Source organism: Aquarana catesbeiana, linkage group LG09 (genome assembly GCF_042186555.1).
Source record: "Aquarana catesbeiana isolate 2022-GZ linkage group LG09, ASM4218655v1, whole genome shotgun sequence".
NCBI classification, from domain to species: Eukaryota; Metazoa; Chordata; class Amphibia; order Anura; family Ranidae; genus Aquarana; species Aquarana catesbeiana.
In genome coordinates this window covers 317860602-317873200 of record NC_133332.1, presented here as the reverse complement: position 1 = coordinate 317873200, position 12599 = coordinate 317860602, and the positions used below count along the sequence as shown (strand labels likewise).

General features: G+C 46.9%; 1 protein-coding gene across 2 annotated transcripts in view; it reads left to right on the top strand.

The window, feature by feature from the left end:
- Positions 1-12599, top strand: part of LOC141108812 (relaxin receptor 1-like) — a 155165-nt gene that overhangs the window by 95354 nt on the left and 47212 nt on the right. For both annotated transcript variants that reach the window (XM_073600764.1, XM_073600765.1), the window contains exons 3-6: positions 1241-1336; positions 3774-3879; positions 4740-4811; positions 6391-6462. In XM_073600764.1, coding sequence (XP_073456865.1) covers positions 1241-1336; positions 3774-3879; positions 4740-4811; positions 6391-6462 — 346 coding nt within the window. The remainder of the gene's footprint in view (positions 1-1240; positions 1337-3773; positions 3880-4739; positions 4812-6390; positions 6463-12599) is intronic.

Here is a 12599-nt window from a genome sequence, read left to right as displayed (position 1 = left end):
AGCTCAATTCTGAGTCTCGTGGCAAAGGCTGTGATACTTATGTACATGGGAGGAGCCTGTGATACTTATGTACATGGGAGGAGTCTGTGATACTTATGTACATGGGAGGAGCCTGTGATACTTATGTACATGGGAGGAGTCTGTGATACTTATGTGCATGGGAGGAGCCTGTGATACTTATGTACATAGGAGGAGTCTGTGCTATTTATGTACTTGGGAGGAGCCTGTGATACTTATGTACATGGGAGGAGTCTGTGATACTTATGTACATGGGAGGAGCCTGTGATACTTATGTACATGGGAGGAGCCTGTGATACTTATGTACATGGGAGGAGCCTGTGATACTTATGTACATGGGATTTTTTACTTTTTTTATTTTTAATAAATTTGCAAAGATTTTAAACAAACTTCTTTCACATTGTCATTATGGGGTATTTGTAGAATTTTGAGGAAAATAATGTACTTTGAATACTTTCCAGATGCACTGTATGTATCATTTTCTTTTTGTTATTATTATATTCAGGGCTATTAATATGCATTTTGTATTTATTATTATTATTATTATCCTTGTTATTAATATTATAGGGTTGTGTTATTAAATAGTTAAATAGTTGTTGTTATTAAATAGTATTAATATTATTATTATTATTATTATGAAGAAGAAGACTATTCAGGGCTAATAATATGCCTTATTTTGTTCTTATTTTTGTTGTTATTATTATGATTATTATATTCAGGGCTAATATTATGTATCGATGTGTTGTTGTTGTTAATAATAATTATAATGATAATATTATTATGTAGTAATTTTTAATTATTATTCAGAATTTAGAGAGGGAAAAAAGGGACTTTTAAAATGGCATTAACATGTTAAAATCTTCTATGAGATTTTACTGATTGGGTTTAAATATTTAAATACCCCCCATGGGAAGGAGAAGGGGAGGGCAGATCCAATCTATGAGATTTTTGGTGATTGGGTGTACCTCTCTGTCTTAGCTGTTTTATGTGTTCTGGTCACCATGGGGTTGATTTACTAAAACTAATAAGTGCAATATCTGGTGCAGCTGTGCATGGCAGCCAATCATCTTTTAACTTCGGCTTGTTCAATGAAGCTTTGACAATAAAACCTGGAAGCTGATTGGTTTCTTTGCAGGGCTGCACCCGATTTTGCCCTCTCCAGTTTTTGTAAATCAACCCCAAGGTGACTGTGTTAATAATAATAATGAATTCTCATCCCCAGTGGATAACAGTGGTTGGCCGAAACTCTTTGATACCATTCAGAGTTCGCGGAGTAATCAGGCCACTCAGGAGGAAGAGGCACACGACTATGAATGCGGTAAGTCAGAATTCTGCTTAATAAATAGGCATTAGCGTTTCAGTATTTTGCTGACTAATGGGTTGACCTGTTTTGATCGGCTCTATAAAGACGTGGGTTCACCAGTTTGAACCAGCTTCATACAGACGTGGGTTCACCAGTTTGGAGCAGCTCCATAAAGACATGGGTTCACCAGTTTGGATCAGCTCCATAAAGATGTGGGTTGACCAGTTTGGATCAGCTCCATAAAGACATGGGTTGACCTGTTTGGATCAGCTCTATAAAGACATGCGTTAACCAGTTTGGACCAGTTCCATAAAGACACAGGTTGACCAGTTTGGACCAGTTCCATAAAGACACAGGTTGACCAGTTCGGATCAGCTCCATAAAGACATGAGTTGACCTATTTGGACCAGCTCCATAAAGACCTGGGTTGACCTGTTTGGATCAGCTCTATAAAGACATGCGTTAACCAGTTTGGACCAGTTCCATAAAGACACAGGTTGACCAGTTTGGACCAGTTCCATAAAGACACAGGTTGACCAGTTTGGACCAGTTCCATAAAGACACAGGTTGACCAGTTTGGACCAATTCCATAAAGACACAGGTTGACCAGTTCGGATCAGCTCCATAAAGACATGAGTTGACCTATTTGGACTAGCTCCATAAAGACCTGGGTTGACCTGTTTGGATCAGCTCTATAAAGACATGCGTTAACCAGTTTGGACCAGTTCCATAAAGACACAGGTTGACCAGTTTGGACCAGTTCCATAAAGACACAGGTTGACCAGTTCGGATCAGCTCCATAAAGACATGAGTTGACCTATTTGGACCAGCTCCATAAAGACCTGGGTTGACCTGTTTGGATCAGCTCTATAAAGACATGCGTTAACCAGTTTGGACCAGTTCCATAAAGACACAGGTTGACCAGTTTGGACCAGTTCCATAAAGACACAGGTTGACCAGTTTGGACCAGTTCCATAAAGACACAGGTTGACCAGTTTGGACCAATTCCATAAAGACACAGGTTGACCAGTTCGGATCAGCTCCATAAAGACATGAGTTGACCTATTTGGACTAGCTCCATAAAGACCTGGGTTGACCTGTTTGGATCAGCTCTATAAAGACATGCGTTAACCAGTTTGGACCAGTTCCATAAAGACACAGGTTGACCAGTTTGGACCAGTTCCATAAAGACACAGGTTGACCAGTTTGGATCAGCTCCATAAATAAATACATGAGTTGACCTATTTGGACCAGCTCCATAAAGACATGGGTTGACCAGTTTGGACCAGTTCCATAAAGTCATGGGTTGACCTGTTTGGTGTGGAGGAACTCAGTTGTCCTGCACAGAACCCTGACCTCAACCCTACTGAACACCTTTGGTCTTTTTTTGGTGCCCAACACATCTGATCCAGGTCTTCTCATCCAACATCAGTACCTGACCACACAAATTGACACAAATTCCCATATCACCTTCCAAAATCATGTGGAAATCCTTCTCAGAAATGTAGAGTATGTTATAGCTGCAAGAGGGGCAACTTCATATTAATGGCTATGGTGGGAGGGGACTACTCCTTATTAATGGCCATGTGGGGATGGAGGGGGCAACACCATCTTAATGGCAATGGGGGAGTCTACTTCATATTAATGGCCGTGGAGGGGTGCAACCCCATATTAATGGCCATTAGGGGAGGGGTCAGCCAAGAGGCGGTGCTCCACTTGTTTGCAACCTCCCCCTCCACTGTAACATTTGGCACTTTTTTTGGGGGGGGAGTGGGTACCTGGTTTTGACCGGTACCCGCTCCCACTTCCTGGGTAAGATTGCCAATCGGCGATCTTGCGTCATTCCCGGCCTCTACTCCTTCCTCCCCCCGCTGCCTTGTGGGACACACACAGGTCCCAGAAGACGGCGGGACCATTCAGAAAGCGCAGCGTGACTTGCGCATACGCAGTAGGAAACTGGCTGTGAAGCCTGAGGGCTTCTTTGCCGGTTTCCTATACTTACAATGCCGGCGCCTGCACCCAAAGCCAATTGACGAATCGGCTCGGGGTGCCGACATTGCCGGATCCCTGGACAGGTAAGTGTCCTTATATTAAAAGTCAGCAACTATAGTATTTGTAGCTGGTGACTTTTTACATTTTTTTTTTTTTTTAACAGACTGAAGCTCCGCTTTAATGGTCGTTGGGAGGGGTAACTTCATATTAATGGTCATAGGGTAAAAAGGAGGGGGGGGCAACTCTATATGAATGGTTATGGGGAAAAAGGTGGGGGGCATCTCCATGTTAAGGGCCATGGTTTTTTTAATGGGAAGCCCAACCAGCTCACATAGGTGTCATGGTCAGGTGTCCAGAAGCTCTTGTTCATATAGTACAGTATATGTTTATGCTTTTGATTATCCATAAATGTTGTTTTTTTTATTTTTGTTCTGCTTATATTTTGTGTTTTTGCTTTTAGCTCTAGATGTTTACCCAGAACAATGCGAGTGCCGGAAGCGTTTAGTAAACTGCTCAAGTCAAGGACTTCAATATGTTCCAGCCATCTCTTCTAACGTAACAGCTTTGTAAGCAATGAAGCAACTGAAGTGTGCAAAAACCCCGTCACCCCGCGTGTCTTCACATAGACTTGTAGCTGAGCACCAAAGCAACCAGATACAGAGGAGATTAAATTAGTTGAGATCCAGTTGTAATGGACATCTACAGTATATCATCATGTGTTGCTCTAAATGACCCAGCGGGGTTGCTAAAAGATGTCCAACATTCTGATTAATTACATTAAAGTCCAACTGGGCTGTCTAACTTATTTTATGAATAAACTCAATACTGATCTTTTCATGTAGATCTTAAAGGCAGATCATTGATATTTGGGGGAACAAACAGAACTTATAAGGCTTGTTGTTGGATATCTATTTTCTGATACCAACCAGAGAACCTCGGGGTGAGGGACCAGGAACTGGGTTGAGGGACCAGGAACTGGGTTGAGGGACCAGGCACTGGGTTGAGGGACCAGGCACTGGGTTGAGGGACCAAGCACTGGGTTGAGGGACCAGGGTGGGTTTGAGGGGACCAAGGAGGGTTTGAGGGACCAGGGAGGGTTTGAGGGGACCAGTATAACTGCCTCTCCTTAATTTGTTCTTTGAGTCAAGCTATAATGTTGAAACAGAAGTGACACTTTTTTACAGAAACTGTGATCTCCATTAGAGATGGAAAAAAATTATGTAGACTTGATGGACCAATAGGTCTTTTTTCTTCTATGTTCGTAGTTGGGAGCTTTTGCTTTATTGAAATGCCATCCGGCATGGTGAAGAATGTTCCTTTTGGAAGACTAACGGAGGGTTCCAGTTATTTATGGGCTCATGATTCCTATTTTGTTTTTCCAGCTTCTTACAGTTACTGATTTATTAATGCTTTGTATGTATTTTAGTGATCTGAAGGATAACAGGATCAAATCTTTGCCTGATGGTGTCTTTCATCGGTATCACGATTTGGAAAAGCTGTAAGTGGTTAAACTTGTGCATGTAATTTAAAGAGACTCATGCTAACCTATCCCCAACCCAATTCTACACACCTTCTCCATGCTCCCCCGCCTATCTGCTGCGGGACTTAGGAATACCACACCACAAAAGGCCCCAGCCACCGTCTTCCCCCACCACAACACGGCCAGCCACAGCCACCACCCCCCCACCACAACACAACCAGCCACAGCCACCACCATCCCCCACCACAACACAACCAGCCAGTGTCATCCCCCACCATTACACAGCCACTGCCATCCCCCACCACAACACAACCAGCCACTGCCATCCCCCACCACAACTCAACCAGCCACTGCCATCCCCCACCACAACACAACCAGCCGCAGCCACTGCCACCCCCCACCACAACACAACCAGCCACAGCCACCACCATCCCCCACCACAACACAGCCAGCCACAGCCACCACCACCCTCACCACTACACAGCCAGCCACAGCCACCACCATCCCCCACCACAACACAACCAGCCACAGCCACCACCATCCCCCACCACAACACAACCAGCCGCAGCCACCGCTATTCCCCACCACAACACAACCAGCCGCAGCCACCACTATTCCCCACCACAACACAACCAGCCACAACCACTGCCATCCAACACCACAACGCAACCAGCCACTACCATCCCACACCACAACCAACCACTGCCATCCCCCACCACAACGCAACCAGCCACTACCATCCCACACCACAACCAACCACTGCCATCCCCCACCACAACACAACCAGCCACTGCCATCCCCCACCACAACACAGCCAGCCACAGCCACTGCCATTCCCCACCACAACACAACCAGCCACTGCCATCCCCCACCACAACTCAGCCAGCCACAGCCACTGCCATCCCCCACCACAACACAACCAGCCACTGCCATCCCCCACCACAACACAGCCAGCCACAGCCACTGCCATCCCCCACCACAACTCAGCCAGCCACAGCCACTGCCTTCCCCCACCACAACACAACCAGCCAGTGTCATCCCCCACCATTACACAGCCACTGCCATCCCCCACCACAACACAACCAGCCACTGCCATCCCCCACCACAACTCAACCAGCCGCAGCCACTGCCACCCCCCACCACAAAACAACCGACCCCAGCTTAGGTACTTCAGTCGCTTAGGTAAACTTAAAGTCCTTCTAAAATGCCTCAGATCATAGAAGTTGGGGGAGAAAGAAAACGAGGCCCCCTCCTGTGTTTATTTGGGGTTTACTGGTACCACATCCTTTGCAATTACATTTTGTGTAAAGGAAAAAAAAAAACCCCTAAAGCGCACAACTAAATAGGACTTTAACTACTTTACCACACCAAGAAAAGTTTTACAGTTGGATACATTGACCCTTCATTATAATTCCTTCCATGATGCAATTTCATAGTAAGAGATGCACTTCTAACACCTTGATTTGTATTCTTCAGCGTGTTTCGCAGGACAGACCCTGCTTCTTCAGGAAGATGGCTGATTTATGTATAATTGTCTGTCAACATCTACAAATAGGTAACAAATTGTTACAAATTTACTCTTTCATTTTTTTTCCAGCTTTCTACAAAATAATGAACTACAATCCATCTCCCGCCAGGCATTTTCAGGACTCTTCAGGCTAAAAATGCTGTGAGTAGGCCGAGGACCCTTCACATTGCTGAGTTAGGATGTGAATGTCGGGGCTTTGCTCACATTTACCGCCAAACCTCCGTTACCAATGCTCTGTCCCTGCTCCTGCATTGTCCCCCTGTCACATAGACTTCCAATGGGGACTACAAGCAGCAGGTTTAAAACACATTACACAGACATGGTCCTTTGTTGTCACCATCAGGAAACCCGCCCTGGAGTGCATGTATACCTGAAGTGTCTGCAAAGAGGCCGCATGAAGTCAGCAGCACTGAGATATAACAAAAGATACAAAGAAAAAAAAATATGAAAATGGTCTTTTATTTTTGAAAACGGCAATTATATATCATGTATAGTACTTTATCAATCCAATATAAGGGACATATTTATAAAGCAGTGAATCTGACATTCACCAAACATACACCACAGTTAAATGATGGGGCACTATTCCTCCCATTGATACCAATGATGGGGCACTATTCCTCCCACTGACACCAATGATGGGACACTATTCCTCCCACTGATACCAATGATGGGGCACTATTCCTCCCACTGATACCAATGATGGGACACTATTCCTCCCACTGATACCAATGATGGGGCACTATTCCTCCCACTGCTACCAATGATGGGACACTATTCCTCCCACTGATACCAATGATGGGGCACTATTCCTCCCACTGCTACCAATGATGGGACACCAATCCTCCCACTGCTACCAATGATGGGGCACTATTCCTCCCACTGCTACCAATGATGGGGCACTATTCCTCCCACTGCTACCAATGATGGGACACCAATCCTCCCACTGCTACCAATGATGGGGCACTATTCCTCCCACTGCTACCAATGATGGGGCACTATTCCTCCCACTGACACCAATGATGGGACACTATTCCTTCCACTGATACCAATGATGGGGCACTATTCCTCCTACTGATACCAATTATGGGACACTATTCCTCCCACTGATACCAATGATGGGGCACTATTCCTCCCACTGACACCAATGATGGGGCACTATTCCTCCCACTGATACCAATGATGGGACACTATTCCTCCCACTGACACCAATGATGGGGCACTATTCCTCCCACTGATACCAATGATGGGGCACTATTCCTCCCACTGATACCAATGATGGGGCACTATTCCTCCCACTGATACCAATGATGGCACACTATTCCGTCCACTGATACCAATGATGGGGCACTATTCCTCCCACTGATACCAATGATGGGACACTATTCCTCTCACTGATACCAATGATGGGACACTATTCCATCCACTGATACCAATGATGGGACACTATTCCTTCCATTGACACCAATGATGGGGCACTATTCCTCCTAGTAATACCAATGATGGGGCACTATTTTTCCTCCTACTTACCACAGGCACTGTGTAACTGACTACCAACACTGAGAACAATGTCTATTCTCACTAATGCTGGGCTTGGGACATTTCCTACCCCCCCCCCCCACTGGCCACAGTCTGGCCCCCCTAAAATCTGAAGGACAGAAAAGTGTTTGAAAATGTTTGGAGACCCCTGATTTGGAGTTAACATCTACTTTTTAAGGCTTCATGCACAGAGGGGGCTTTTATAAATGCATTTTGTCCGACAGGATGCCGGAGAAAAGCTACTCCTGACGCCTAAGCCACGTTCTTACAAATGCGTTTTAGACGCGTCTAGCACTTGGGCGTTTTATTAATTTAATTGGCCGGAATATTAATTTATTAGGGGCTGAGAGGGAAAAAAAGCTCAAGCGCCTATAAAACCCTACAAGTTAAGATGTCACCAGCAGTGGCGGCCCGTCCATAGGCCCGTCCAAATGTTCTTTAAGTGCACTGTGTTTGGGCGCTGGGCACAGTGCACTACGGGAAGCACCACATCAATGGAATCACGAGATTGCAGACGAGGCGCTTCATTTTCAGGCTTTTGACCTGCTTTGTGACGCATTCCAAAGCGCCGAACAGCTTCCGCCCGAGCTTTGTTGTTCAAGTTAAGAGGTTACTTCCGGTTTCCCTGTTCCACAGGGGAACCGGAAGTGACGTCAGCAGCTCCGTGGAATGCACGGCCTGAGCGGAGCTGCCTGTACGGTAGGTAAGTATGAGACTCGGTGGGGCTGCATTTGATAGGGCACAGTGAGACTGCATTTCATGGGGCACAGTGGCTGCATAAGATGGGCACAGTAGCTGTATTTGATAGGCACAGTGGCTGCGTTTGATGGGCACAGTGGCTGCGTTTGATGGGCACAGTGGTGGCAATTGATGGGCACAGTGGCGGCAATTGATGGGCACAGTGGCTACGTTTGGCACAGTGGCGGCAATTGATGGGCACAGTGGCGGCAATTGATGGGCACAGTGGCTACGTTTGGCACAGTGGCGGCAATTGATGGGCACAGTGGCTACGTTTGGACTCAGATTTTGACCAATGACGTAGATTTCTAAGTTTTTAACTATTTTGGCAGAGAAATGCAAAAAAAAAAGACATTCTCAGCCCAGTAGATGTATCTCTCCATCGATCGGATTTCAGGCTTTTGACCTGCTTTGTGACGCATTCCAAAGCGCCGAACAGCTTCCGCCCGAGCTTTGTTGTTCAAGTTAAGAGGTTACTTCCGGTTTCCCTGTTCCACAGGGAAACCGGAAGTGACGTCAGCAGCTCCGTGGAATGTACGGCCTGAGCGGAGCTGCCTGTACGGTAGGTAAGTATGAGACTCGGTGGGGCTGCATTTGATAGGGCACAGTGAGACTGCATTTCATGGGGCACAGTGGCTGCATAAGATGGGCACAGTAGCTGTATTTGATGGGCACAGTGGCTGCGTTTGATGGGCACAGTGGCTGCGTTTGATGGGCACAGTGGCTGCGTTTGATGGGCACAGTGGCTGCGTTTGATGGGCACAGTGGCGGCAATTGATGGGCACAGTGGCTGTGATTGATGGGGGTTTTTTTTTCAGATTTTTTTAGTTTGTTTGCACCCCCCCCAAAAATTTTGAGCACCAGCCGCCACTGGTCACCAGATAAAGGGGTCCAACACTGTTCATCCTATCGCACCTAAATCTTCTAAAACATTATAAAGGGTTTTCCCGATAAGCACTTAAGCTGTTCTGATCAAATAAAAATATTTAAAAAAAATCTGCTTTGATTTAAAAATGATTTATCCATTTTCTGGACTCAGATTTTGACCAATGACGTAGATTTCTAAGTTTTTAACTACTTTGGCAGCGAAATGCAAAAAAAAAAGACATTCTCAGCCCACTAGACGTATCTCTCCATCGATCGGATTTAATGGGGTTACCAGAGTCACCGTCTTCCCCCGATGTGGGAATGTGGGAAAGGAGATCCGTATCACAATTTATGGGATTGTAGATAACTGAAAAATATTTTGAAGTCAAAGAGCGCCAAGGAATGTATTAAAGCCGTATTACCCCCCGAAAAAACAAAAATGCAATATGTTGCAGCTTACCAATCATTGGATGAGCTGATCTAGCATTCGCTTGGCTGTGATACAAGCACGATCGAACATCATAATCCCCAGGGAGGGGGTGGAGGGTGGCATGTGACAGGGGTGTACATACAGGGGTTGCAGGGGTCGCCATTGCGACCTCCACACCCCATGCTCCCGTGTAGCCTCCCCGTGTACGCCTGGATCGGAGGGCAGTGGAGGCAGCGGCATTAGAGGAATGTCTCCTCCTTTCCCTCCCGCAGACATTCAGGGACTGCAGGAAGGAAATGAAGAGATCGGTTCCTCCCACATGCCTCTCCCGCCCGCCTCCCTTTGCCTGTCCTGCTGCCCCGGGGCACCTGTGTACTTCTCTGCCCCCCCCCCCACACATACAGCGCTGCTGGGTTTCCCCCCTCCCACCTCCCGCTGGCTGCTGCGGGGGAGCTGTCAGGATGGAGAGCGGGGGAAGGCATTTACCGGGGCCCCTTCCTTGTCTAAACCACTTCCCGACAGCGCTATAGCTGAATGATGGCTACAGCATGGACGGCGAGTTCTGGGAGGCCGTCATGTGATCGTGCCCGCCGCGCACCCGCTGCACTGCGGGGGGGGGTGCGCTGTGTGATCAGTGTCCGGAGGACAGTGCTGATCACAGATTAGGGGAAAGAGCCAATCAGCGGCTCTTTACCACTTGATCAGCTGTGTCCAATCACAGCTGATTATGGATGAAACTTGAAGCCGGTTATTGGCTCTCCTTTCCTAATGCTGAGAGCGCGAGGATCGGAGAAGAGAGACGATAATCGGCTTCTCTAAAAAGGACATGTACACTAATATTCAGTGTCCTGATTATCAGTGCAGTCCAAACAGTGCCCACCAGTGCCTCCCCATCACTGTCACCTCTCAGTGCCATGTATCAGTGCATATCAGTGCCACCTGTCCGTGCCACCTATCCATGCTGCCTATTAGTGCAGCCTCATCAGTGCCACCTATCGGTACCGCCTATTGATGCCCATCAGTGCCACCTCATCAGTGCAGCCTAGCAATGCCTATCAGTGCAACCTCAGTGCCCATCAGTGCCACCTCATTAGTGCCAATCAGTGCAGCCTATCAATGCCCATCAGTGCAACCTCATCGATGCCGCCTCATTAATGCCCATCAGTGCAGCCTCATCAGTGCCACCTCATTAGTGCCCATAAGTGCTGCCTATCAATGCCCATCAGTGCCATCTCATTAGTGCCCATCAGTGCAGCCTATCAATGCCCATCAGTGCAGCCTCATCAGTGCTGCCTCATTAGTGCCCATCAGTGCAGCCTCATTAGTGCCCATCAGTGCCGCCTATCAATGCCCATCAGTGCTGCCTCATCAGTGCTGCCTCATTAGTGCCCATCAGTGCAGCCTCATTGGTGCCACCTCATTAGCGCCCATCAGTTCCACCTATCAATGCCCATCAGTGCCACCTCATTAGTGCCCATCAGGGCAGCCTATCAGTGCCCATCAGTGCAGCCTATCAGTGCAGCCTCATCAGTGCCGCCTCATTAGTACCCATCAGTGCAGCCTCATCAGTGCCACCTCATTAGTGCCCATAAGTGCCGCCTATAAATGCCCATAAGTGCTGCCTATCAATGCCCATCAGTGCCATCTCAGTGCCCATCAGTGCAGCCTATCAATGCCCGTCAGTGCAGCCTCATCAGTGCAGCCTCATTAGTGCCCATCAGTGCAGCCTCATTAGTGCCCATCAGTGCTGCCTATCAATGCCCATCAGTGCCACCTCATTAGTGCCCATCAGTGCAGCCTATCAATGCCCATCAGTGCAGCCTAATCAGCGCCGCCTCATTAGTGCCCATCAGTGCAGCCTCATTGGTGCCACCTCATTAGCGCCCATCAGTGCCACCTCATTAGTGCTCATCAGTGCAGCCTATAGGTGCCCATCAGTTCCACCTATCAATGCCCATCAGTGCCACCTCATTAGTGCCCAACAGGGCAGCCTATCAGTGCCCATCAGTGCAGCCCATCAGTGCAGCTTATCAATGCCCAGCCTCATCAGTGCCGCCTCATTAGTGCCCATCAGTGCCACCTCAGTGCCCATAAGTGCTGCCTATAAATGCCCATCAGTGCCACCTCATTAGTGTCCATCAGGGCAGCCTATAGGTGCCCATCAGTGCTGTCCATCAGTGCCGCCTATCAATGCCCATCAGTGCATCTTCATCAGCGCACATCCGTGAAGGAGAAAAATTACCTGTTTCCAAAAAATTTTAACAAACTATGAAAGTTTTTGTTTGTTTTTTTTGTCTTTTTTTTGTTTATTTAGCAAAAAAAACCCCAGCGGTGATTAAATACCACCAAAAGAAAACTCTATTTGTGTGAAAAAAATGATAAAAAGTTTACAATGCCCCAGTTTATGAATGAACGGGAAGCCTCTGTACAGAGCTATTTCTGTGCAGCTGAGGCTGCAGAGAAAGGGACTGAGGAATCTGTCCTCAGTCTCTTTCTCTGTCTCAAAATTGAGACATCAGGGGTTTAGACCCCTGATATTTCACCAAAGCCCCTAATAGGGGTCCGAAAAAATATGTAAAAAATAATAAAAAAAATTAAATTGTCAAAAAATATTTAAAAAATAAAACAACAAAAATAAAAAATTTAGAAAAAGTATTGTAGAAGATGGGCTTTTAATCCCCGTGATAACCATTTAAAAGCCCGC